Source organism: Ambystoma mexicanum, chromosome 6p (genome assembly GCF_040938575.1).
Source record: "Ambystoma mexicanum isolate Mex_15411 chromosome 6p, UKY_AmexF1_1, whole genome shotgun sequence".
Taxonomy (NCBI): Eukaryota; Metazoa; Chordata; class Amphibia; order Caudata; family Ambystomatidae; genus Ambystoma; species Ambystoma mexicanum.
This window is the reverse complement of record NC_090935.1, coordinates 156,896,811-156,924,625: the sequence shown is the minus strand read 5'-3', so window position 1 is coordinate 156,924,625 and position 27,815 is coordinate 156,896,811. Positions and strand designations below refer to the sequence as shown.

Below are 27,815 nucleotides of genomic sequence, written 5' to 3'. Positions count from 1 at the left end.
CGAAGAGCCATATGGAATGTGTAAGCATTGCAGACCACTTAAACATGTTTTTTAAAGTAATAAAATATTTGAAGAAAGTATATTTTATACTTTTGTCTGCACCATGGAACCTACTCGCATGTCATATTTCAGGTTTGTAGCATGTTGGGAAGTATGCTGAACGTTTTGAGGCTGATATATAAACATTTTGAGGCTATAAGGGAAGTCAACCGGGTGTGCCAGTAATACTATCCCTAGTGTGACGTCAACTGTACCCATGGAACTTCACGGGTCGAGGTCCCTCAGATTGTTTTTTTTTTTTCCCACCATCATAGTTGGACGCATATATTAGAGTTCTTTTTCAGTTTAAAGTTGGACTTTCTGTCCTTTCACGACTGTACACTGCAATATCTCCGGCAATGGCTTTTGGGGACAAGACATCCATTGATGACGATGACTCCAGTCTTGACAAACTTTGTCTGCGGCCAACGTAGCCCCAACTGGCCTCGGCCCTGTACAGTAGGGAGTGTGGGAGGAGGACCTATTCCATCTCACTTAGAATGCATGTTCCCCTATACTTCCTTGTATTCTGCCAGGCTGCCATCTTTCCACACAATGGAAAATACTCCTCTTAAATTCAGTTCCCCTGGTAGGATTCACAGTGTTTGCCTTCCTAGGGATCACGCCGAAAAATAGTGCAAGTCCTGTAAACTTTTTAGGCCGAAAACCTGGACCGAATAAGGTAAGCGACAAGAAATGTATGAAACTAGCTAATGAGTTAAGAAAGCAATTGGATATAGCAACCAATACTATTGTCATTCTTTTACTAGCACGAGATAAATACAGGACAACAGAATCTGGAATCATTGGAGTAAAACCGCACAGTGACTAAACATTTGCAAAAATTGGGAAAATAATTGGAAAGGAATAATAAATAAGATACCAATGGAGCAACAAAAACTGGTAACACCCAGGAGTACTGATAGATGTACAAAGTATAAAGACCTGATACAAACACTTTCTTATAACACAGGCCCAATTAAGCAAATGTCCTAACTACACAATCTTGTTCCCACAGATAACTAGACTTCAACTTATAATTCTATAATCATACTCGCAAAAATAATTGAAAAATACTGATAATAAAAACTGAATCCCTCCCCAGGAACCACTTAACAAGATGAGGAAACACGTGTAGAGGGAAAGAATCCAATGTTGAATCATGTGATGAAAGAATTGAATACAACTTACAAATGTTACATTTTTTTGATCCACAAGAATTGTAAAGAGGAAAGTTATCTGATGTTGAAATCCTCTTGTGGTGGAGAAACAGCTGTAGTACAATGACCTGCTCCTTAAGGCTGCAGAACACTTTTAGATACCCAAAAAACTCAAGTCAATGAGGACGTTGTAGAGGACATTCTTGGGGTTAAGAGATCTGCGGCACAGTTCATCCCACTGCTTCAATCAGTCCAGAGGCGTATTCAGCCTTCTCTACCTGCACTCAATCTGACAAAGGCAGTCAACCCACGCATTGAAAAAATGCTTACATCAGACCCATTGTACATTAGGAGGCAACTAAAGAAGCACCTTTAGCCTCTGCTAAAGCACCTCCTGACAACGAGAACAAGATCTACACCCTTGGCAGGAAACTAGCTTCCTCGGCTGCTTTTCAAGTGAGGATAGTCAGCACTGCGCTATTGTCCAGCTATAATTGCCACAAGTGGGATGAGCTTGCACAACAAACAGACCCGGTCGCTGAACCCCTAAAGACACAGCTCTTACAAACTGTTGCTGAAAGCAGACCAGTAGCAACCTGCATTCTGCCATAATTCGCCCTGCATTGTCTGCTGCATCCAAGTTCTTTTTAAGAAGATACCCTCACCAAATGCCATGCACGGCTTCGTCATCAGGTTGGAGACCCAAGCTACCCTTTTAAACATGCCTGTCGCGTTATTCGGCAAAGTGGTTGAGGACTCACTAAAAAGTGCTAAAGAGGAATGACTCCCTCAAATCCCTGGGACAACTCACAAACAAACCCTTTGTGCAGAGAGGTTCAAATGCACGCTGGTTTAGGGAACTCCAGCAGTCCTCCAACTGCCAACCAGGGCGGGCAGAGTTCGTCCTGGGGTTCCTCCCAACAAAACTTTCAAAGGAGCCATAAAAGGTGCAGAAGTAGAGGTAGATCCTCCTCAAGATGGGTCTCCACCCCTCCTAAGCAGTGACCAACCGCTACAGGGCCCAGCCTCCCATGCTTCTCCAGTAAGAGGTCGTATTTCTCACTTTATCCACGCATGGGAGGGGGATCATGTTGGACAAGTGGGTACTGCCCACCGTAGCGGGGGGGGGAGCTATTGCATAGAGCTAATACAAACAAAGCCAACCACCCGTCAAGACAAGGACAGACTACACAGGAAAACAAAATATCCTATTAGAGGTCAAGCATTGCTATTAAAGGATGCAATAGACGACATCCTGGCAAACCAGGTAAACAAGGGTGTTTTATGCAATGTGCTTCCTTGTGCCAAAATAAACGTAACCATGCACCCTGTCCTAGACCTGCACCCTGCAAACACTTATGTCAAGCCACAAATATTCTGCATGACAACACTACATGAAGTAATCCCACTGCTAAAAAATGGGTTACTACTTGGCAACCTTGGACATGAAAGATTCATACTTTCAAATGTCAATGTTCCCAGTGCACAGAAGCAAACAACCCTACCAATTCAAGGTCCTACCCTTCGGCATAGCCTCCCCTCCAAGGGTATTTATGAAGGTACTAGCAGTAGTGGCAGCACTCCTGCGCAGAGTCGATCCCAGTGTACCCATATCTGGACGACTGGCTGATAACCGGGGAATTCTGCGCCCAACATTTGCAAGCAAAATATCCAAAGAACAATCAATCTTCTGGTCCAATTGGGATTCTCAATCCCTGAGTTTCATTCCAAACAAAACAGTTCTTGGGAGCTGTCCTAAAGACAGAAGAGGGTCTAGTCATCCCATCAAGCGAGAGTGCAAAACATACTGCTGCAAATACCTCAGTATCTAGCCAGTCACCAAATAACTATACACAAAGCAATGCTCTTGCTCAGGATGGCTTCATGCATTTTCTTGCTCCTACAAGCACAGTTGCGCATGCACCTAATGCAAGAATGGTTAGCAAAACAGTGGTATCTGGCAACCAGTCAGTGGCATGATCCAGTGGTGGTTTCGCTACCCCTAGTTCAAGCGCGACGCTGGTGGGCAAAGGGGAATCTGTTGAAAGGAAAACCTTTTCACGACCCTACAGTGCAAGCGAGTGTCACAACCGACACATTACCTTCATCACACAGCACATGGCCTGTGCACCCATATCACAGCCCAAAATTGCATGAACCTTTTATAGCTACTAAGTGTTCAAAGCCCTACAAGCTTTTCAAGTGCATCTGTCAGGCAAGACAGTAATACGCTTCAAACAGCACCACTGCCATGTTTTACATAAACTAGCCAGTAGACGCTCTCCAAGTCTGCCCAGGCTAGCACAAAAAATGTGGAAGTGGGTACTCAACCGGGACGTGTTCCTAGTGTCGCAACATGTTACAGGGAATCTCGATTCTCTGGCAGACTCATTAAGCGGAGATCGTCTTAAGCCTGAAGAGCACGCGTGGCAGCTCAGTAGAAACATTTCAGACAATCTTTTCCCGCTGGGGCTATCCTCCCTTAGACTTGTTTGCCACAAGCCAAAACACGCAATGCCCAGACTACGCATCCAGGGTTCCCCAACCCGGATTCCGGGGGGACGCCCAGTGGATGAGCTGGTCAGGGAAATTTGCCTACGCTTTCGCCCAACTCCTCTACTGAGCAGGATAGTGAACAAAATGCCCCAGGAACAAGTGACGCTAATCCTGGTTGCTCCTATGTGGGCGGGACAACCTTGGTTTCCGCATCTTCGCAAACTGGCGATGTGCCTTCCAGTCAAACCTTTGTGCCCCTCCAACATGCTCAACATGGGGGGGGGATATTACACCCACCTCCTCAATCTATGAACTTGGCATCTTGGCTCATGAAGTTGTAGTTTGGCCATTTAAAACTCCCTCAAAGGTGTATGGAAATCCTCCATGAGGCACGCAAAACAGACACTTATTTTAACAAATGGAAAAGATTTGAAATATGGTGCCAGTGAAAAAATGTAAACCTTATCGAATGTACTCATCACACATTCATTACATGCTCCACTTGCACTACTCCGGTATAGTATTCAACTCCAAGGTTCACCTAGCAGCTCTATCCACGTGCACCCCTTCTCAAAGCAAGGTGCCATGGTGGAAAGTCCCTGTCATTAAGGCATGCATGGGAGGAGTAAAAAGGGTTTACCCTCCCATCTCAAACCCGCCTCCAGGGTGGGATCTAAATATGGTACTTGCAAAGCTCATAAGTCCCCACTTTGAGCATATGCACAAATCCAGCCTTAAACACTTAACATATAAAACAGCTTTTCTGGGTACCATCACCTCCTTAAGAAGAGTCAGTGAATTATAAGCTTCATCAGTGCAAGACCTTTCTTTGTTATCCACAAAGACAAGTTGGTACTAAGAAAGCGCTCTAGGTTTTCACATAAGTTCACATCGAAGTTCCATGTCAACCAGTCCATCAAACTACCCGCTTTCTTTCAAAACCATTCAAGCTCAGCTGAGGAAAAACCTCCTTACACTAGATTTAAGGGGGGCGGTTCTTTACTATGTAAAATAAAAACGCTATGAAAAACAGACCAACTGTTTGTCTCCATAGCACCTGGCACGGATGGTGATCACTTTTCAAAGAACGCCATCTCCAGATGGCTAGTGAAATGCATACAGCTCTGCTACTCTCTATCAAACAAGACTCTCTAAGCAATCAATCAACACACTCCGACATAAGACTTGCACCAGTTGATTTTGCGGATGTAGTGTGTTGATAGTTATTTCAGGTATTTTATTTGGCTTTTCAACCACCCTACTCAGCAGGACGCAACAGCGACAATTGAACGCTTCATCTGGAACAGACTATGTGGCAACATATTTATATCAAACCAAGTAGAGAAGTGTTGCCTAACTGACTAGCCCCTCAAAAGCCAATTCTGTGACTAATGTTATCTAAGCAGACCCACAAGCCTCGGAAGGGATGCATTACTCACTGGAATTGTATTCCTGATGCTTGCATCTGGTTGGATTCACATGCGCCCACCCTTCCTCCTGTGGAGTAGGTGCATGGATGTTGTCTGGTTCATCTACTCTTCTCATTTGATGGTAACTCATGTCAGAAACAAATGAGGGACCTTGACACGTGAAGGACCATGGGGACAGTGGACATCGCACTAAGGATAGTATTACTGGCACGCCCTATCAACGTCACTTTTCGATTACGAAAATAAAAAATGTAATACTCCGCGGCTACCAGTAGATGTCGACCTATGCATAGCATGTGAATCTAAGCAGATAAAAGCATCAGAAATACGATTACGGTGAGTAATGGATCGTATGTGTGTGTGTGTATATCTATATAGATGTGTAGAGATGTATAGCGTTACCTATCACTCTGTTAGAAGCCAGCAATGCTTTCAAGGACATGTTCATATAGTGCAGAACTAAGAAGCTAGAATATTATTTCCCAGAAGCTGTACCGTCTGCAGCCATTTCATGGCTCTTTCGGACTGTTGCAGCAGTTCACACATGCCATCACAAGGGCTTTCATTGACTCCACCCAATAGTGCCAATTAGCTGGCTGAGTTTTCTGGAGCTTTCTTTGCTGGAAAGTAGTGCTCTTGTCTTGACGAAAAAGGTGCGTGACCAGTAATCTGGGAGAAATAGAATAGTAACTTTCTGTGGCAGGGTGTTACTAGGCTTTGGCAAGCTTAATAACATTTGCCCATGCCCCACTTTTTCATGTTACTGCTAGTCATGTATGAATGGGATCCATTGATATTGATTTCCTGTTAATGGGGCAGGAAATGCCCCAGCTACCGCTACACTAATTGCTACCCATAACGTTGATCATACTTTTTGGGATTCTTAGGAAATATTTCTCTTTACTGCACCTTTCCATCCATTTCTATGGAAGCCCAAACGTTTTGCTTTTTATTTTTGATTCTGACCTCATCTAGCAGTGCAATGAAGGCTTAAGCTTCACTACACTGACTTTTGCTCGTCTGTCATGGGACAACGGACATGTCCTTCAGGCTGATGGTACTGGGAAACCTGGTTTTCCTTAGTCTTGTTACTACTTTTGTAAACTTATCGCTTTGCTAACTTTATCATTGTACAATGGGGTACGCTTTTTGTTTTTTCTTAGACTAACTACACAGATCATTTTTAGGGTGCTCTAGGTATGCTAAAGGGACAAGCTGGTGGCAGAAGTCCTTGCTATTTTTCTGTGTTTTTAGTTTTAGCCTTACCGCGTTACTGCATTTGGCTACTAACGTGGCTAGTGGTCAAACATGGCCATGCCACAAGGTTTTTCTGTGTACTTTAATCTTATCTTTAACTCTTCTTCCTGGCCTGTGAGGCCAGGAAAACTCTTATATGGACTTCCAATGCCCAGGAAAGCAGAGGCTTTTGGTGGGCTACTGGAGGGCTATGAGTGACTGCTGCCAGGCAGTGGGTTGGAACTGTCTGGCCCCAATCCACAAACTGGTATTAGTGTGTCTGATTGGTATGCAGGAGTGTTGCCGCCAGTGGTCCTGACTGGACCACTGGTGGGGAGGCAGATCTGTTATTGGTTAGTGGGAGCTGCAGCTCTTACCTGGCTTTTTGGATAAGAGGACACCTGCACCCACTCTAGAGATCCTGGAAGAATCAAAGAATCTGTCCAATTCGGGACGTGTTTGTTAGATTAACTTGTCTCCTGACACTTGGCGTTGTTCATTGGACCCCAGAGACCCTACCTTTATTTGTTCCAGCTTCACAAAACTGTATGCAACTTTGCTGGGCTTTTGGTCATCTTAAGGATGGACTTCTGTTAGGCAAAGCATGTATGCAGTACCCTAAGGGTGCACTACAACAACTCTGACTACAGGTAGTAGGAAACCCAACCTTTGGTATAAATCTGCACTGCACAGGTTGCTAGTGTGAGGAGCAGCCAGGCTTATCTCAAGAGGGTATTATACGAACAAGGAACTGACCTCATCACGACAAATATTTTTACACACATTATTACTTCCCGTGTGGTTCTTTATAAACAGAAGGCTTAAGGCTAATTCGCATGTATAACAATGAATGTAGAACCCACATACTCAGGATATCTGATTAGTTTGATATCTCAGGCTACCCCGAAGCATCCAGTGTTACTGCCTTGGGGCAAAAAACAATACATAAAGAAAATTGCTGTAATAGCTTAGTGGCTATTTATTAATTTTGCAGTTATTGTCTAACAAGTAAAAATGATCTCCAAAAAGGAGCATTTACAGAAATGACACTTTCAAAAGAATCAGTGACCATTAGTGTGCATAATAAATTACATCAGTGTAAGACATAAACTCAAGTGTTGGCAAGGAATGAACATTTTCAAACAAAAACCATCCACAAAATACATAGCTGAATAAACAGTCTATCCAATAAAAAACAGGACAAAGGAAGAAAAACAAAACCCATAAAAACGTGCTGATTGTTTGTGGTAGGGAAAAGCAACCAAATGCGTCCCCCACCAGAGTCTGGTGTATTTGTGGCCACGGCTAGTGAACCAGGTGTCAAGTCCTATGGTTCAGGGACCAATGTGTTCGTGATTCCAAACCAGTGTCAAAGGTAAGGTCCTCCTGGTAGCTTGGAGGATCAACTGGTGGGAGTTGTATAGAGATCAATCCTAGGTCTTATCTCAAGAGGGGTCAATGTGAGCTGTAGGGGAGTTAGAGATTGACAGTGACAAGTATTCAAATAAACACTTACACACAAGGTTTCTTGAATAAACAATTATTATTTTATTAGTCGGTTAGAGTAAGCCTTCAGAAGGGAGCAACACACAAATGCACTTCAATACTATACACTCTTAGTTTCTAAATCAGTAAACACCCTTTTGGGTTGGCCCACAGACACAACCTACGGTGACTTCAATAGCTAGAGTGCTGGGGACATTAATATCTTACTTTTTGCATTTAGAATACGGTTAGAAGATGGTAAAAGGAAAGGTTTAGTTTAGTTTAGTTTTGTTTATTCATTTGTATTGCGCACCAGACCCGAGGGTATGAGGGCGCATGAGCAGCAAGGTGATTCAAAGCTTGGTTACAGGATGCTTATACTTTACATTACATAATTATACTTTACATTACATAATTACAGTGTGACGATGAAGGAACATGTGTACAGTTTGGCAGGAGAGAATGCAGTAGATGTATTTAAAGAATTACAAATATATACAAGTTTAGTATTACAAATTTACAGATTCTCTTAAAGCATGCAACGCGGAGAGCAGCTGTGTGGTGTTAGAGGTGTTAGTGGTTCGTGTTCTTTAACCAATGGATGTAGTTGCGTCTAAAAAGTGAGTAAGGTTGGGGAGTTCTGAGCGATGGTGGTAGGGAGTTCCAGTGTTGGGGTGCTTTCACCTGGAAGCTGTTGCCACCCATTTTAGTGCGTTTAAACCTGGGGACGGTGAGCAGATTAGCATTGGAGGTTCTGGTGGGTCTGATGGGGCTGTGTTTGCATATTCTGTCTGCCAGATAGCGTGGGGCAGCATTATTCAGGCATTTGTGGGTGAGCGATGCTACTTTAAGCAGGATTTTGTCTGTTGTGCTGAGCCAGTTATGGGATTTCCTGATATTGGAAATGTGTTCCCTCCTGGGAATATTGAGTGCTGCCCTAAGGGCGTTGTTTTGTAGCGTCTGAATTTTGTTGGTGATTTGTTTGGTGGCTCCTATGTAGAGGGCGTTACAATAGTCCAGTTTGGATAATACCAATGCTCTGGCAAGTGTAGTGCAGCTGTGGGTGGAGAGGAAGGGTTTGGCTGCTCTTATGAGCTTACATGTGTAGGCCGTAGAGGATGCCATCGAGCTAACCTGTTTGTGGAAGGTTAGGGAGGAGTCGAGGTATATTCCTAGGGTTTTTACTTCTTTCGAAACCTTGATTAGGTTCCCATCTATGATGAAGTTGGCATAATTGTGGTCGAGTTTGGTTAGGTTGGACGTAGAACCAAGGATGATGAGTTCAGTTTTGTTGTCATTCAGGCATAGACTGTGCGAAGCCATCCATGCCTGGATGATGAGATACACCCTGTTCACCAAGGCCAAATCCTGGTTGTAATCTCCCGTCAACGGGATGAGGATCTGTGTATCATCGGCGTAGTTAGTGTAGGTGATACCCAGGCCGTCTAGATCATCAAACAGGGGCTTTGTGAACACGTTGTACAGAGTGGGGGAGACGCACGAGCCCTGTGGGACTCCACATGTAATGGGGATGGGTTCGGCGGCGGCAGAGGAGGAGAAGACTCGCATGGATCTGTTGTTGAGGAATGACTCAATCCAACTGATGGCTTCTTGTGAAAAGTGGGCAGCTGAGTCTAAATGATTACATAGGATTTTATGGTCAACTAGGTCAAACGCCGCAGAGAGGTCTAGCAGGAGTAGTAATGCAGTTTTCCCGTTATCTCTAAGGTCGTCTATTTGGGCTTTCAGATCTATCAGGGCTGTTTCAGTTCCATGTTGGGGTCTGAAGCCGGATTGTCTTATTCCTAGAAGGTGGTTTGTTTCAAGATACTTTTGAATTTGTTGGTATGCTGTCTTGTCTAGTATCTTGAGCAGGAATGGGACGGTGGTAATCGGTCTGTAGTTGGTTGGGATGGACGGGTCAAGGGAGGGTTTTTTGAGGAGAGGGAGGACCCAGGACTCTTTAAGGTTACTGGGGACTGTTCCTGAGGAAAGAGGCATTGATGAGTCTGGTGATGAATGGCGAGAGGTCTCGTGCCGCGTCTTTAATGATTTGTGGGGGGCAGAGGTCACCTTTGCAGTTGGAGGGTTTAAGGCCAAGAATTATTTTTTCTACTTCGAGGGAAGAGACTTTGGAAAAGCTGAAGCGAGCAGAGTTAGGTGTGTGGTGTGAGGGTGGAGGGCTCGAGTGGGCGGCGTTGATGGGGTTGGTAAGATTGGTGAGGGAGTCTTTCTTATTTTTAATTTTTGTTTGAAGGCCAGTGACTTTGTTGTTTAGTGCATTTTGGACACTGGTGCACCATTGTTTGTTTTTAACGCAAGTATCTGGGATTGTTACCGGGGTTTCCAATTCTTTCAGGATAGTAAATAATTCTCTGGAGCTGGAGTTGGATTGGGAGATTCTCAGGTTATAGGATTCTTGTTTGGCCGCTATGATTTCTTTTTTATAGTTGGCCGTTATTTTGTTAAGCAATAGTTTGTTGTGGTCAGTCGGAGATTGTCTCCAGACTTGTTCCAGTTTACTCTTTTCCAATCTAAGGGTTTTAAGATGGCTGGAGAACCATTGGTTGAGGTGCTTTTTTGGTTTGGATTTTCTAAGTTTCAATGGTGCAATGGCGTCTAAGGCTATGCGCATGGTGTTATAGCCTTCTACGAGGTCATAGGGATTAGAGTCTTGGAGTTGGCTTAGTGTAGGAAGAATGAGTGGGATCAGTTTTTCTACTGTGATATTTTTTTTTGCTTCTCGTGTGGATGGCTGGGGCTAGTGCCATGTTGGTTGTAGGGCTTGAGGCCTCAAGTGAGAAGGAGAGGAGGTGGTGGTCGGTCCAGGATTGGGGAGTGTTAGTGATCGATACGGCACAGTTATAGTCTGCTATCCAATCAAGGGTTCTCCCTTTGTTATGGGTGGGGCTGGTTACTTTTTGTGTGAAGCCTAGTTCAGACAGGGTGTTGCTGATGAGAGTGGCTTGATTGTCTTTGGGGTCTTTGTAGCCTAAATTGAAGTCTCCTAAGAGAAGGCATTGTGAGGAGTTTTTTAGGTTGTCGGTAAGGATGGCATTGAGGTCTTCCTCGAAAGATCCCGAAGGGTTTTCGAACACGAGACCACAAATATTCTTAAGCAGGCAAATACTTTTGGATCCCCTCAGAAGTCATTCAGTATAGTAGGCTAGGCCAAAGTCAATGGGCAAAAGTCTTACATAGGATAAAGCACCTCTGGTAGGTAAGTAGAAAAGTCTTTGCCCAATGTTTTAGAAGTCTTTGAAGAAAGGAATTGTATGTAGGGCCAGAGTCTGTTTAGACTTGAGTGGTAGAAGATGCAAGCAACTCTACAATGAGAGGTAAGTTCTCTCAGACTTAGAGTACCTTTTTGTATTGAAGAAAGTGCAGCAGATGACTTTTGTTCCTGAGCAACTCTGCAGATTTCACTGTTCCTGGGCCTCAGTTGTGGGGACAAGAGGGAGGACTTCTGGGGACTCTTTTCACTGCAGTGGAACAGTCGCCGCTCGCAACCCGCAATCTTTCCAACAAGTGGCTTCGGTGTTTCAGCTCCACGCGACTACCGCAAATAGCAACATTGCGGCTCCTGGCTGTCTATGGACTTTCCTTGCTTCTGGGGTCCCGCACTCTGAGGGGTCTCAGGCTCTGTCAGTCCTGCTTCTTGGAGCTCTTGGCCAATTAAAAAGCAACACACACAATCTGGTGTTCCTCTCCCTGACTATACAATACAGTTTCCATCAGCAACTCTGTAGAAATTCAACCAGCTCCGAGAAGGATGTCCAGGTGGCTTACTTTGGAGGTGATTGGTCCCACCAACTCTGGGGCTTCTCTGTCTCTACGAATTTGGAGTTTCAGCACAGCAGCAGGGCTTCACCGGGCAAACAAACGGTCCAGGAGTTGCAGCAGGCATCCTCTTCAAGTTCTTCTTTGGTTCCTTCGTCCAGTGGGCCACTCTGCCTTTCAATCCAAAAGCCTCGCCTTTTTTCAGTTCTCTCCCATTCATTCCAGCCTAGGTGTCAGTCACCCAGCAGGGTGGCTGTTCTTGCCGGGTAGTCAGCCGGGCAATCACTGCAGAGTGCATTTGGGTGTTCTAGGAGACGAAGTACAGGGAGTTTCGGACACCTCCCTCACTTCCTGCCTAGCCCAGACACACTGGAGCCAGAGGCGGGCTTCACTTGTGAATCCCGCCAAAGGCAAAGCGAACAATGGGACCAAACCTGGTGAGCAAATCTCAAGAAGGACCTTTCCACAAAGAAATGGTGAAAACACTGGGGCCATTTTGACAAAAATGGCACCCTTGGGTGCTTTACTGCAGCTGCGAACGCAGCCTGCAGTAAATGCACACCACAGTAGTTAAAACAAAACCACTGCCACCAGCCATTCAGTGAGGAAAGGGTAACATAAAATTGTTACATGAGAAGCTAGAAAAACGGGATACTAGGTAACCCCTCCAGCACCCTATTGTAAGATGGTGTGTGCTGGGTCTATAAAGTTACACATGTAAGTAAAGTAAATTTCACTTTACTGCTCTGGGAAACAATAGTTTATCCCAGAGAAGGTATTTAAACCTTGAGAATGCCGAAAGACTTCCCTATGCTACTGCACTGAAGGTGTAGTGGGACACAATGTAAAATTATGCCTATGGAGTTTCAGACTCTATAACCAAAAGAGACAGTGTTCAGAAATCACATTAAAATACATGAGAGTGGGGGGAAAAAGGGTCTCTCTCTCCAGGTTTTAAAAATAGAGTCCTCAAAATCCAGCAAAGTTGCTGGGGGGGGTCTCTAAGGTGGAGGGAATTGGCACATTTCCGATAATTCTCCCCAACAACTTCTTAAACTAGGATTGTAACTCTGTGGCCCTGTGGTGCTTATACTAATCTGTACCATCCTTGTTGTATAAAACTTAATGTTTTTAATGTATGATCTTGCACAGCAATGTAACCAAAGCAGAACAACCTTCTTGATGCCTTTTGCGCCCTGATACCCTCGGGTCTGGCGTGCATTTTAAATATTAAAACGAACAGGGCTTTGATCTTTATTTCCCCACTTCACTGATTGTGTATATGGATCTTTTAGGGTTGTGTGATATTATGTGTCAGTCATTTTTCACTGTTATTTGGCCAGAAGTAAGTATTTTTATAATTAATTTTAATACTTTATTGAATATAGCTGAATTTATATCAACTTTTTCTTTTTTTTTTTACATAAAAGAAAATTCATAAACTTAGACAATAACAATGAAAAAAGTATATCTAGAAAATAGCCGATTAAATACATAAGTTGAGAAAAATTTGGTAGAATATTAATAAAACATTTCATGATATGATAAAAATGTCTATAGACAAGTTCAATCTTGCTAAACAGATAGTGTAGCACCAAATTCATTCCATGTTCAAAGCCTTTAAAAAATTAACTGTGGCAATTCTTATGCTCATACATTCGATTGCAGCCAACGCGGCCCATCTATTACTTGGGTCAATTTGTGCAAAATACGCAAAATGATTCACAAAATGTACACTTCTCGTACTCATGAGGGCCGGACAGTCCAATATTATATGCTGCAGAGTTTCAACAATGGCGGTATTTTTGCAAAATCTGCACCAATTGAGATCTGGGGAGATCTGCTTCCTTCTTGTTTTAACCTGGCGAGTGGGCCAGATGTTGAATCGCAATCGCAAGGTGGCTGATCTAATAGCAGCAGATGGAGCCAAACATAGATAGGATGCAGTTGCTCTGTATCGTTTAGGACCAAATATTGCAGAATCAAAGTCTTTATAAGTTAAGCACTGGGTTCTAGTGTCGATCCAGTCCATCATGTACACTTTCTTCTTTGCTTGCTCCGGATGGAACACGAGAAGATCAAGTGGTATATCAGCGTTCACCATGATCTTCAAAATACTTGTGGACCAATTTTTAGGAAAAGTTTCTGATGATTTGAGTAAATAACTGGAAATAGAGGATAGTGTAGAGTTGTCACACGTGGATAGCAAGCATTTACGAAATAAGGCACATAGTCGCCAATTGTGAAGGGCCATTAAGGATATTAGGCCTAGTTCATAGCGCAGCAACGCACCAGGGACACATTGAGGTAGATGAAAAATTGCTCTCCAGAACTTGGCTTCTAATAAATTTAGGAAACCTTTAGGAATGATTTGCGTTTCAAGACCATAAAGAACAGTTGCTACAACGTTCTGGTTCCAATAAGTAATGGCTGCTTTGATCGAAAACTTACCATATTTCGAAATAATCAAGCGTGTGTGACAAGTTGCCATATTTAATTTGTTTGATTTTGTTCAGGTGCGACTCTAGTGCCGGACAGCCATCAAAAATGAGACCCAAGTAAACATAATTTGGAACCATCTTTATGGGAGTGCCCTCAATTTGCCATTTTAACAAATGCTTATGTAAACCTTTAGGGACAAACGTGACAATCTGTGTTTTACCAGTGTTTACTATCAGTTCATTTTCTTTAAAGTAATGGCAAAGAGCTGAGAGAAGGTTACGTAAGCCACTAGGTGTTTTTGATACTAAGACAAGATCGTCAGCATACCACAAGGCACAAATTTTCACGCCATTTAGTTTAGGTGCATCAGTTATGATTTTATCAAAAATCCATCGGACATCATTAATGAAGAAATTAAACCAGGCTGACGCTAAAATGCACCCCTGTTTTAGCCCTCTAGATGTACAAATTGGAGAAGATAAGAGGCCCTCAGCGTTTAGTCTTATGTAGACCTTAGTTTCTCCAGCATGGGGTCTGGCATGGATTCACATGCTCATGAATATTCCCCGTCGTCAGGCTGGGAATCCTCGGTAAAGAAAAAAAACAGTATCAGTTTCGTTTCTGATCTGTCTTTCGTAGTAATAACCAATCACTGGTCTCTGCGTCATACTGACCACAGCCAATGACTGCCCTCTACCTAAGCACCGCCTCTGGCAGCCATCTTCAGATTTTTACCGCACGTTCATGTGTTGGGATCCTCGTGCTATTGCTCTCGAGCGTTAGTGCTATTTTTTCGCGCTTTTTACAAAAAACTTCGATTCTTTCGGTCAAAAGAGCCTCAAGCTCCACCGATTCTACATCCGATCAACGGGGACCCGTGTCGGATTCATCTGTGCCCCTCAAGGGTGAAGATTTCGTCGAGCTACACTTCGGAGGGCTCCAAAAGCTTCTCAGGCCCGGTCTCGGAGATGGCCCAGGAGAAGGGAAGCTCGACGCCCGGAAAGCTGTTCAGGGTCTGCCCTGGATGCCAGCTGCAGAACGTCTTCAAGGAGGACGAACACTCTTTCTGCCTTTACTGCCTTCATGAGGACAAGACGCACGTGGAGAAGGACTGTGCGTTTTGCGGCAACATGTCGGAACGGACCATGAAGGACCGCCATCAACGTCTCGCCAACTGGCTGGAGGGTAAGAGTCCGTCTGGCGAGAAGAAGAAATCCGAGCGGTCTTCTAAGACCTTTGAGGGCGCCCCGGCGACGGGGGCCCAACATAAGGCCAAGCACCGCGAGTCCGCTGGCACCGGGAGCGCCGAACGGTCGGGCTCTACGGGCGCCAGGCAGGGCGCACCCTCCCCGGCACCATCAACCACGAGCCAACGCTCTGGGTCGGGTAAGAGGAAGGCCGAGCACCCGGCGAAGCTCCTGGAGAGGCCCCGGTCGAGCTCTAAGGCAGAGGAGGAGCGTGGCAGTGCCCCCTCCCTCAAGGATAAGGCGGTGAGCGCACCTAAGGTGGTGAAGGCCTTGATCCATCCGACCAAGCCCTCTATCGAAACGGTCGCGGCGGCCCTGGCTCAGCCTGTGGTGGCTGCACCAGTGGTGGCGACCTCAGGGCCCAGAATCTCCCTGCCTCCTCGGAGGGAGTCTTCCTTTGTGCCCATCGATAGGACCCCCGTGAAACCCCCCGTGGGGAAGAAGGGGGGGCAGGGCGTCGTCGTAGAGTCGGCCTCAACCTCAGAAGAGGAGCTGATCGAGGTCTTAAGCCACGGCCTAGGCGTGGAAGAAGGCCAGCCCGTCGGAATGGACCCCGACGCAGGTGACGACGACGACATCGTCGAGGATACCGACGGGGCCCCTGCTCGCCCGTCGGATTCCCCTCTGCCAGCGCCGCAAGACAACTCGGCGGCCATTTTGTTGGCCATACAGTCCTTATGCTCCGAGATAAGGACGAGGCTACCGTTACCGACGGAGGAACCTCTCCCGTCGGGGGATCCAGAACCGGGACCTTCTGGTGTTCCCCCTACCAAGAAAAGAAGGATCCATCCACCACCTCCTTTTCAACCGTCGCGCCCCTTCCAGCCCTCCTCCCCGTCCACCCGAGGGGATGATACGGGGACTGACACGGCAGCGACGGGTACGGACGACGAGGCATACGACGAGGATTTTCCGTCGTCGCCTCCCACCAGGGCCTCTCCGCCCGACGAGATCGGATCTTTCCACTCCATGATCTCCAGGGCTTCCGAGCTTTTCCAACTCTGCCCTGAGGAGAAGAAAAAGGAAGGCTTCCTTTATCAGCGGCGCGAGGCCAAGAGGAAGACGGTCCTCGCAGTGCCTCTGTTGGACGACATTTGGGATGAGGGCCTTTCCCTCCTCAAGAACCCTTCCACGACGCCAGCTAGAAGAGACCGGTACGAGAAAAAGTACCGGGTCCCGGACACGGCCCCCCTATGCCTCCGGGCGCAGCCTACCCCGGACTCCGTCGTCTCCGCGGCAGCCAGGAAGAAAGCGGGGGGGGGTGCGGCCTCCACATCGACTTCCCCGCCGGACGGCGAGGGAAAGAAATTGGATACTATGGGGCGTAGAGTCATCTCGTCGGCAGCGACGACGATTAAAGCGGCCACCGCCTTGGCTATCGTGGCCCGCTACGACAGGGAGCTCTGGTACAAGATGGCTCCCCTGCTGGATTTTCTGCCGGACGACAAGAGGGCGGAGGCCCTTGAGATCCTGCAGGAAGGTGAGGTGGCCTCGGACCACGCCATCACCGTGGCGACGGACATCGCCGACACTGGGTTCCGCCAGCTGGGCAACAGCGTTTGCCTTCGACGTCGTGGATGGCTCAAAGCTACGGACTTCCGGCAGGACGTCCAGACCAGAGTCCTGGACATGCCCTTCGACGGGAACAACCTGTTTGGGAAGACAGTGGACGATTCCCTTCAGGCCATCAAGGCGGATACGGAGACGGCCCGGGCCCTTGGAGTCCTACAACGACGGACGCCCTTTCGGAGCGGCGGAGGCAAGGGCGCCTCCAAAGGTTCCGGCGGCGGTTTCGCTTCCTACCGTCAAGCGGCCCGCTCGTCGTCGCAAGAGGCCTACAGAGGACGAGGCAAGTCTAGCGGACCCCGCCGTCGTCGCCAAGGAGGTCATGGCGGCAAGGCCGCGTCCAAGCAGGATTGAACCGGCCGTGGGGTCGGGCCCCCACCGAAGCACCCCGGTGGGAGGCCGGCTGGCGGGCTTCGTCAGCGTGTGGGAGTCCATCTCCACCGACCGTTGGGTGCTGGACGCCCTGGCCCGGGGCCACGCGCTCGAGTTTCAAAGAAGGTGCCCGCGCGTCCCCCCCGTGGCCAGGAAAGAACTTCACGTCCCTCAACTTCTCCTGGAGGTAAAGGCGATGCTCAGAAAGGGCGCCATCGAACTCGTCCCAAAGAGGCTTCGGGGCTCCGGAGTCTACTCGAGATACTTCCTCGTGAAGAAGAAGACGGGAGGATGGCGCCCCATCCTAGACCTGCGACGTCTGAACAAGTTCATCAAGGCGCAGAAGTTCCGGATGGTCACCCTCCAGCACGTCCTGGGTCAGCTGGAGGAAGGAGACTTCCTATCGTCGTTGGATTTGGAGGATGCCTACTTCCACATTCCCATCCTAAAGGGGCACCGCAAATTCCTCAGATTCGTGGTCCAAGGGTGTCATTACCAGTTCAAAGCCCTTCCCTTCGGACTACGGTCGGCACCCAGGGTATTCACCAAGTGCCTTGCACCGGTGGCGGCGCAGCTGCGCCGCGAGGGGATTCACGTCTACCCCTACCTGGACGACTGGCTCATCCGCGCCAAGACGAGGGAGCTCGCCGTGGTCCACACGGCAAGGACCGTCCAACTCCTCACGGACCTGGGATTCTCCGTGAACTACGCCAAATCCCACCTGGTGCCCGCGCAAGTCGCACTGTTTCTGGGAGCGAGGCTCGACACAGTGTCCCTTCTGGCCTCCCCGTCGGAGGAGAGGACCAGGACCATCTTGGGCAAGGTGCAACGGATGTTGGTGGCCGACGCGGCCAAAGTGAGGTCCATCAAGTCCCTCCTCGGGATGATGTCTTCCTGCATCTACCTCATTCCCATGTGCAGGCTCCGGATGCGCCCGTTGCAAGAATTCCTGGATGCGCGCTGGATCCAGACGACGGGCAGCTTCGAGGAAAGGATCAAGCTCGACGAGAGTTTCCGACGAGCGATACGGTGGTGGGGCACCCGCGCGCATCTGACGGCGGGCATGGACTTGCAGACCCCAGCCCACCAGGAGACTGTGACCACGGATGCCTCCCTGGAAGGGTGGGGAGCGCACACCGAAAATCTGCACGCAAGGGGACTCTGGCTCCCGACGGAGAAGTCCCTACATATCAACGTCCTGGAGCTCCGTGCAGTGTTTTGGGCCCTCAGGTCCTTCCTTCCGTCCCTCAAGGGCAAGGTGGTGAGGATCTTCACCGACAACACCACCACCATGTTTTACATCAGGAAACAGGGCGGAACCAGGTCCCCGGCGCTGTCCAAGGAGGCGCAGGACCTGTGGCATTGGGCCGTCGCCCAAGGGATTTTTCTGGTGCCGTTTCATCTGGCAGGGATAAAAAACACCATCGCCGACTCACTCAGCAGGGAGCTGCGCTCGTGCCACGAGTGGGAGCTACGGCAGGATCTGGTGGATCGCCTCTTCCGACGGTGGGGCACCCCCCAGATCGACCTGTTCGCGACGGCGACGAACACCAAGTGCCGGAGGTTCGCCAGCAGGTTTCCCCAGACGAGGAGCATGGGCGATGCTTTCTCGTTCCCCTGGGAGGGCCTGTTCCTCTACGCGTTCCCTCCCTTGCCTCTGCTAATCCGGCTCATCAACCAGCTCAAGAGGTCACGGTGCAGGATGATCCTCATCGCACCTGCGTGGCCGAGGCAGATATGGTTCCCGGACCTTCTGGACTTGTCAGCGTCCCCGCCGATCAAGCTGCCGGCGGACGCGGATCTACTCTCCAGGGAAGGAGGCGCCATCCTCCACCACGACCCGAAGTCGCTGAACTTGCAGGCCTGGCTCCTGCAGCGCTAGAGTTTGGAGGATACGACATACCGGCCGATTGCAGAGAGGTTCTTGCAAAGGCCAGGGCGTCCTCGACTCTTAAATGCTACGGACACAAATGGAAGAGGTTCTCTGTCTGGTGCCACGCACAGAAGATTAACCCTCTACGGATTACGGCTCCCCAAGTACTGCCGTACCTGCTGACGCTGGCCAAAGCTGGTCTGGCACACGCGTCCATCAAGATTCATCTTGCTGCGATCTCCCGATACACCAGAACCACGGGCCGGACGTCCTTGTGGTCTCATCGTCTGGTGAAAGAGTTCATGAAGGGACTGTTCAGATCGTTCCCGCCGGTGAAGGCTCCGGCCCCGGCGTGGGAGCTCAACGTGGTGCTGACCAAGCTCATGGGACCTCCGTTCGAGCCTCTGCACTCGGCCCCGTTGAAGTTTCTATCGTGGAAAACAGCTTTTCTTGTGGCCATCACCTCCGCACGACGAGTGGGAGAGATCCAGGCCCTTTCCTGCAAGGCCCCATACTTGACTTTCCACGACACGAGGGTAGTGCTCAGGACGCACCCCTCCTTCATGCCCAAGGTACCGTCGGACTTCCATCTCAACGAACCCTTGGTGTTACCTGTGTTTTTCCCGTCGCCTTCGTCGCCGGCTGAGAGGACTTTGCACTCGCTGGATGTAGCTAGAGCGCTGAAGTTCTACGTGGACCGCACGAAGGGTTTTCGGAAGACGTCACAACTCTTTGTGAACTTTGGACCTGTCAATCAGGGGAAGGCTCTCTCGAAGGCTTCCATCTCCAGATGGCTCTCCGGCTGTATCATGTGCTGTCACCGGTTGGCAAACCGACCGCTGCCTGGCCGTCCGAGAGCCCATTCCACCAGAGCGATCGCAGCTACCACGGCGTTCCTATCTGGTGTGCCCCTGCTGGACATATGCAGGGCTGCTACGTGGAGGTCGACGCACACCTTCACGAAATTCTACTGCGTCGACCGGGATTCCAGGGAGGAGTCCAGGGTCGGCCAAGCAGTGCTGCGCAACCTGTTCGCCTGAGGTGAGCCTGGTGAGGAGGTAAGATGCTTAATGTTGAGTTTATGTGATGCTTAATGTTGAGCCTTTGCCACCTCCCGTGGTTGTGCATGTGTGTACTGCTATGTATTCTTTATTCATGAGCATGTGAATCCATGCCAGACCCCATGCTGGAGAAGGAACAAGTTACTTACCTGTAACTGTTGTTCTCCAGCATGGGTCTGGCATGGATTCACATGCGAACCCTCCCGCCTACCCCTCTGCGGCTCTTCACTTGGTCATACTGCCACTTCACGTGCTTCCAAATCTGAAGATGGCTGCCAGAGGCGGTGCTTAGGTAGAGGGCAGTCATTGGCTGTGGTCAGTATGACGCAGAGACCAGTGATTGGTTATTACTACGAAAGACAGATCAGAAACGAAACTGATACTGGTTTTTTTCTTTACCGAGGATTCCCAGCCTGACGACGGGGAATATTCATGAGCATGTGAATCCATGCCAGACCCATGCTGGAGAACAACAGTTACAGGTAAGTAACTTGTTCCTTTTGAGTGGAGAGCGTAAATGATATCAACTAGAGTGGAGGGACATCCCGCCCTGATTAGTTTATCTATTAGTTTCGGTCTTGAAACCGAATCAAAGGCGGAATGAAGATCCACAAATGCAAAATATCTAGGTTGTCTCTTATTCTGTGCTTGTTGTCTTATGGCGTTTAAGGTAATTAAATTGACACTAGTGCCCAAGCCAGCCACAAAACCTGTTTGGGCTGGATCTCGTTGACTAGCCAGTATTGACCAGTCATTAAAGTCTCTCAGCACCAGTCTGGAGAATAATTTTCCTGGAGCATCCAGTATTGCTATTGGACGATAACTCTTAGCATTCATACGGTCGCCTTTTTTATAAACCGGAATAATTACAGATGAACGCCATGACTCAGGAATGGTTTTAGTTTGCAAAATATAGTGAAAAGCATTATTCAGGATTAACGCCCATTCATTTATATGTTGTTTAAACATCCAATTCGTGAGCCCGTCGAGGCCTGCCGCTCTTGACGAGGATGATGACTTAATGAAGTTCTGAATATGTTGTGTACAACGCAAACTCCAACATTTCACAGAGTTGCTGTTGTAATTATAATGACTCATTTTAGAATCATCATACAGTGCAGTAAAATGAGTGACCCACACAGATTCAGATACTCCATTGAGTTGCAAATGGACTTGGGGGACATTATTACATTTGTTCAGTAGTTCCCACACTGTTGCAGAGTTTTTATTGTAACAGGCTGCACGAAAGTTTTCACCATCCATTTGATACAATGCAGCTTTTCTGGACCGAATCCAGCGGCGGTATTTTGCTTTAGCAATATTGACGGCTTTGATCTGAGCATTCATGGGTAGTTTTCGAAGAGTTCTAATTTCTTTTCTATAAGCTTTTTTTCTCACAGAGAGCTAAGTCAAACCCGTGAACATGTCTCTTTGATGGATTTTTAGAAACAGGAAGTAGATTTGCAAAGGTGTTCAAAACATCTATATAAGAGTCAGCTTTGCGTAGCTTTTGATTGCTCAAAATGGCATCGTTCAGTGCTAAAAGTTTATCAGTTGACCATTTAAAGCGATTTCTGGCATTATTGATTAATAAGGTATGTTTGTACCAACGGGCAGGATTAAGGTGGTTGTCAATTCGGACCGACCAAAATAATGCTAGGCGATGGTGATCACTAGCTGTCTGTTTTACAACAACAAACTTCTTAGTATTCATAAAGTTGTTATTGGACATAAAGATGTAATCAATAGTCGATTTAGAGATGCCTCTCTCCCAGGTATTCATGGGAGGTATGTCGCCTATGATCGCACCGTTTGCCATCTTTAGATCAAGATCTTCCATAAAGGACAACCACCTCAATCCCTCACGATTCTTAGAGCTTGTACTAGACTCAAAGCAAGACAAATTCAAATCGCCCATTACCAAAATTCCAGCAATGTTGTCCTGAACAGAGATGTTCAAATAGAGTCGAAAGAGCCGTATAGAAGCTATCGTCGATAATACCCAGCGGATTACGATATAGGGAGAGATTTTAAAACCCTTGCTTGCTTTTACAGCAACTAATAGACCAGCAGTAGGTCTCCCTTTATCACCTTGTTCTGCTGGGAGTAGAACAAGTTCATGATCATCCCATGTAGGAGGGTTTACGAGCCACGTTTCTTGCAAGGCTACTATATCATATGTATTCAATTGCGTGTTTAAAGTCCATTGCAGGTGAGATGAACCACGCGTATTCCAACTGGCGAGGGAAATTTCAGTTGAGTTGGTACATATTCGTGGTTATGAGTGAGGATTAGTGGAAAACAAGGAATCAGGAAATGATTCTTGAGTGCAGAAGTTGCAAGAACACAAAGGTTCAGGTGCCGTGCTTGCAGTGGGTTCATTAAAATCAACCTTCTTAATTTGCTGGCGTGTTGGATCTTGTGCTAGTAGAAAGCCAAGATTGAATAAATCCATTCTGGCATTCCATAAGGTATTGCGTACAATTCCGGACTTTTTCCATAGTCTAACAATGGAGAGGTTCTGATCACACAAACTCAATTTGGTCTAAATCAGTAGAGGCAATGGCGTCCAGTCCTTCTATATCCCCAAAAATGTTAAGAACACTAGCACGGCATAATCATATTTTGGGAACGGCCCATCTCGACCCTTCAGAATCAAACTGTGTAACAAATTACATTTTTTTGATAGTGCAACGCTGGCATCATCAGTGCGAGGTTTGGTGCCACCATTGCGAGAATCTAAGTTCCTCTTGCTGTTTTGTTTAAGAGGAGCTTGATTGCGATGGCAATTAAGTGGTTTGGTACAAGTGTCTATTTGGGCTTTTGGGAGTGAAATTTCATTTCCAGTGATATGTTGAACATTAAGTGTTTGAGAAGGTTGGGTACTAGCATTTACAGCTTCGGGCATAACCTCAGAGATTCTATTGTAAAGGTAAGTATCAACTGCTGCTTTTAGTGAGCTTAATCGATCATTAGCCCCTGTTGTGGAGATGGTAGATCGGGGTAGCTTACCAGCGCTAGAAGAGATTGCGTCACAGTGGGCAGTCAGTGTTTGTGCAACCAGAGAAGGTTGCCTGATTTGCACATTGTCAGGTTTAGCTGTTAGCAAGGGTACCAGCTCATTCAAAGGATCATAGTTTAGTGAAGTGTTAGATACCGTCTTGGGGGTAATTTGGAGTGGAAAAGAGTCGCACTGCAACACTTGGTTTGCTGACATACCGGCCGTGTCATTGTTTGTAGTTTCATTGTATGTGTGCATTGGAGCTGCAGGGGAGTCGTCAGAAGTGTTGATAACACCCACGGGGGGAGTCAATTGATCTTGTTTTTGTGTGGCACCTGAGGGTTTGTGTCTTTGAGTGGCCTTAGAAGACACATTTTTTATTTTGCCAGTGCTTGCAGATGTACGATCAGTTTTATGTGAATTTTGTTTTGAGCAAGCAGGCAAATTGGGGTTGGTCACTAATTGAACAGCAGTTCTCACTGGGGAGTCAACACTAATCCAAGACTCATTATGATTTGAGATCAAGGCATCTTCAACACATTCAATCAGTCGAATGATCTTTGAAAAAGCTGGTAGCACTGGATAGGTGGACGGGGAAGCTTTATTTAGTGCTTCTAGATTTGAGAGACGTTGTGTGATGGTGGCTCGAGATTGTTCCTGAGCGCTTCGAACAGAAGACCAATTGGCTTCAAGAGTGGTTATTCTTTGCTCCAAATTTTCTAAAGAGAGGCTTTTAGCGTTTTTAGGTAGTTTGTCTCATCGAATTGCTTATTAGGTCTAATTGTGTGGTTTGACTGACTACTATTTCTAGTCTATTCAAGCTTTTTGAAACTCTAGATCAGAAAATAGTGTTAATAGCTCCCAGGGTAACTTCTAATAAGGCAGGGTTAGCTGGGGATATGAGAGCCTGTTTTTTCTTATCAGTGATAGGACAGCGACGGGGAGTCGGTTGGATAAAGGACACCTCGTCCTCCTGTCTTGTTGAGTCCATGGAGCATGGTTGTTCATAGTCAGTCAGAATTGAGACTCTAGAACTTTCTAGGGTTCTGCTCTCAGCAGGAATGAGACGGGGAGATAGTGAGGGCTTATTTAAGCTAACTTGACCCACGTCTTCAATAAGTACTGATGCCACCGAGGTGTTCATGTCAGACTTATCACAAGCTAACTTACTGTTGTCTAGTAATAACTGTTCACTATCATGAGTGGATTCTTCTAAAACTGTAGCAAATATTTGAAAAGGTTTAATAGTTTTATTGGGAGAGTGAGGCACAGTTAGTAGAGTTTGGTCTGAAATGGTAATACTCAAAGGGGAAATAAGAGGGCATTTGTTTATGGAGGGGAGTTTTGATGGACTCGCAACACTTTGAAGAGCCTTGGGTGAGGACAAAACAATGGGTGTGTTCCCCGAAGATGCAAAATCGATCGGATCAACTGTCGCCCTACCACATGGTGTTTTCTCATAAAATTTGCGAATATCATGTTGAGTGGGGGCTCTAATAGGAGGTGTCAGATTGATATTTTTCTTAGAAGTACGCATACGACTATTAGGCTTGTTCTGCAATTTAGATATATTCAAATTCACAGGAGTTTGTGGAAGGCACTTGTGATCCGGTAGATATTGCGTTGAGCATGGAGGAATACTCATTGGATCTCTAGTGACCTCCGATGGCATACCTGTTTTCAAGCAGAACATAAAATGGTTTACAAACAGTTACTAAGAGTGAGTTAAATTTTCCGCTTTGTATGTACTACAAAAACAATCAATTATTAGGGAGGTCAGTTTAAGAGGAGTATGTTCAGGCAAGCGAAACCTTATTGCATGATGGGTGGCTAGGTGATGGCAGCGTAGGGAAACAGTACCTATGGCAAATTAAATAGTTCGCTACTATCCACCTAACAGCCGCACAACAGCCAGCAGGCTTGTCTCCGCCGGGCTTATCGCCGCAAGGGTGGATGTCAGTGGGCTTTGAAGCTGAGGAATACCACGTGATAGGTCACGTGGTGAGCGCAAGCCCCGCCTCCTCTAGGCAGCGTTCGAGTGCCTGCACCTGCAAGAGCCCCGTCTCAGCTCGCAGTGCAGTGCAGTGCAGGTCAGGTCAGGAAGGTAAAAACGAACGTTATTCTCCGGTAAAAAAGCACTTTTTCCTTGTCCAGATACACGCCGCTCAGGCGGATGTCAGTGGGCTTTGAAGCTGAGGAATACCACGTGATGGGTCACGTGGTGAGCGCAAGCCCCGCCTCCTCTAGGCAGCGTTCGAGTGCCTGCAAGAGCCCCGTCTCAGCTCGCAGTGCAGGTCAGGAAGGTAAAAACGAACTTTATTCTCCGGTAAAAAAGCACTTTTTCCTTGTCCAGATAGACCTACATAGTATTTTTATAACAGTTTGTGTTTCTTGACTATTTCACTGTGTGGTCCCCTTCTGGACCCCTTGCAAGCTCACCATCTCTTGAGAATTGGCCTCAACCACTCATCCACATACCTTGAACTAGTTTGGCTACAGCTTCCAGAGTTGTCCCTATCATAATACTAGGATGGCTGTTTATACATCTGTTCACCAGGCCGGAGTGTAGAAAATCAGTCCTAACGGAGGGGTGAGGGGTGAGGGGGGTGGGAGGAGAGAGAATCTGTGTTTTTGGGCAATAGGCTGTTTCTTTTAATATAACTGGGTTGTGGGAAGAAAGAAGACAAACTTTACGTCCTCCCATTTATCTGTCCAGTCAGGTTAGCACCACCTGACTGTTTAAACGAAAGCATCCTCTAATGCGATTGCATAATTTTATCTACTCGAATGTAATACTTTTGGGACGAAAAGAACTTCAAGCAAGTTGTCTTTTTTTCAATATTTGTTTTTGTCCTGGGTCTATAAGACTATGAAGGTTTGTATACTTGGGTTGCGTTATGTTCTTGTACACCAGTAAAGCGTACAATAGTTTGCATAACTATGATCTACTTTTCAGGACCATCTTACTGAGTGTAATATCTCTTCTTAATGAGCCCAACACCTTCTCACCAGCCAATGTGGATGCGTCAGTCATGTTTAGAAAATGGAGGGACAGTAAAGGAAAAGACAAAGAATATGCAGAGATTATTAGGTAAGTCAAATTCCTTGCTGAATTGTTACTTGTAATATTATCTGAACAAAGCATGAATAAGTAAATTGGCCTGCGTATGGTTTTCCTTTCTCACTGATCTCTGACCCATCACTATACTGAACATAAAGGGTTTATAATGTTTGAACGTCTTACTGCCCAAGCACACGAACATTGACTAACGATGGTCTAGTTCCAGGGAATAACTTAAAAGGTGTCAGTCCTAAGCCTTGTTGAACTCCAACAAAACAAAAAAATGAAGTTTTCACGAAAACATCAGATATGAATATTTACTGTATATACAAATAAGAGAAATAGAAATATACATGCATATTCATCATTAGAATCAATTACGCTAAACATTTAAAAAGCATTATTCAGCATGTCCATCCAATATAGAATATAAATACCTAGTCCTATCGAGGCTTGCATGTCATAAAAATATATGAATTGTAAACCCTGGCATTCGTCTGAACATTAAAACATAATACTGATTGTATCTTCGTATCTTATCACTTGGGCAGGCACTCACTTTGGGAGCTTTGGAGTACTTTGGAGTACTCTCCTCCAAAATAGGCCCTCAAGTTTGATCCGTTCAGCCTCGAAAACATAACCGGTTTTCAGCACTATATGTAGTGACAGGCATTGCCTTGTTGCAGTATTCAGTTGCTGGGACCAATGAAAAATAGCCAATCTTTCTATTTGGGTTACTTGTGTTTGCAAGTGGAACAATTTAATTTCTTTTAGTTAAATTCAATTTCACTCTTTGCTTTAAGTAAAGCCGGAGTAAATAAAATTGTCATCTTTCCAGTGCCTTATTACCCAAATTGCAATCGACATTCTAAGTGAAGACCGGAGGCAAGCATTATGCTTTACTTTTGCTCTCCAGTTTTTGGCAAGAGCGTGGCATGTTTGTCCTATTTTTACGTGGGGTACCGCACGTGGCCTTAACGCCACCCTTCTGAGCTCTGCCCTGCGCATCACCCTTCAGTTCTTTTCTCCGCATGGTCGGGGCTAGCCGCACTTGCATAACTGGGTATTTTTTCATTATTCCCTTTGTCCGTCCTTCCTGCTCCAGTTCTGCAGTCATCCTTCTGTCTATCCCAGAGCGTCTGGGATTTGTGTCCTGTTCTTCATGTAAACGTCATTTCGCTAGGGCGTATCCCCATTCCCTCTGCTTGGCGTGTCTGGGGCTGGACCATCGTTGGGACTTGTGTTTCTGCTGCGACTCCCTCTCCGTCCGGGCACTCTTGTCTTCTTCGGTGGGAGGTGTTGTTTCAGCGTGTTCCTCCACCTCATTTCAAGTTTTTTCATCAAAGAAGAAAAGCCCGTAAAGTTTTTACTTTTTAGGGCGCCCCAGCCAAGGGACTCCTTCCCGAGGTCTTTCAGGTCTGGGGAGAGCGGGGGGGCTTGAGTAGGGGTTCCCCTGAGGTGCCTCGTAGGCCTAATAGACGCACGAGAGATTCCTCCAAGGGTTCCTAAAGCAGACCTGCCAAAACCGGACAGTGTTCTGAGGTTCACCTGTTAGGTACTAAAGTT

General features: G+C 46.8%; 1 protein-coding gene across 1 annotated transcript in view; it reads left to right on the top strand.

Annotated features, from left to right (window-relative positions):
- Positions 1 to 27,815, top strand: part of UBE2R2 (ubiquitin conjugating enzyme E2 R2) — a 193,046-nt gene that overhangs the window by 120,081 nt on the left and 45,150 nt on the right. The window contains exon 4 of the mRNA XM_069626861.1: positions 26,145 to 26,279. Within this exon, the coding sequence (XP_069482962.1) occupies positions 26,145 to 26,279 (135 nt within the window). The remainder of the gene's footprint in view (positions 1 to 26,144; positions 26,280 to 27,815) is intronic.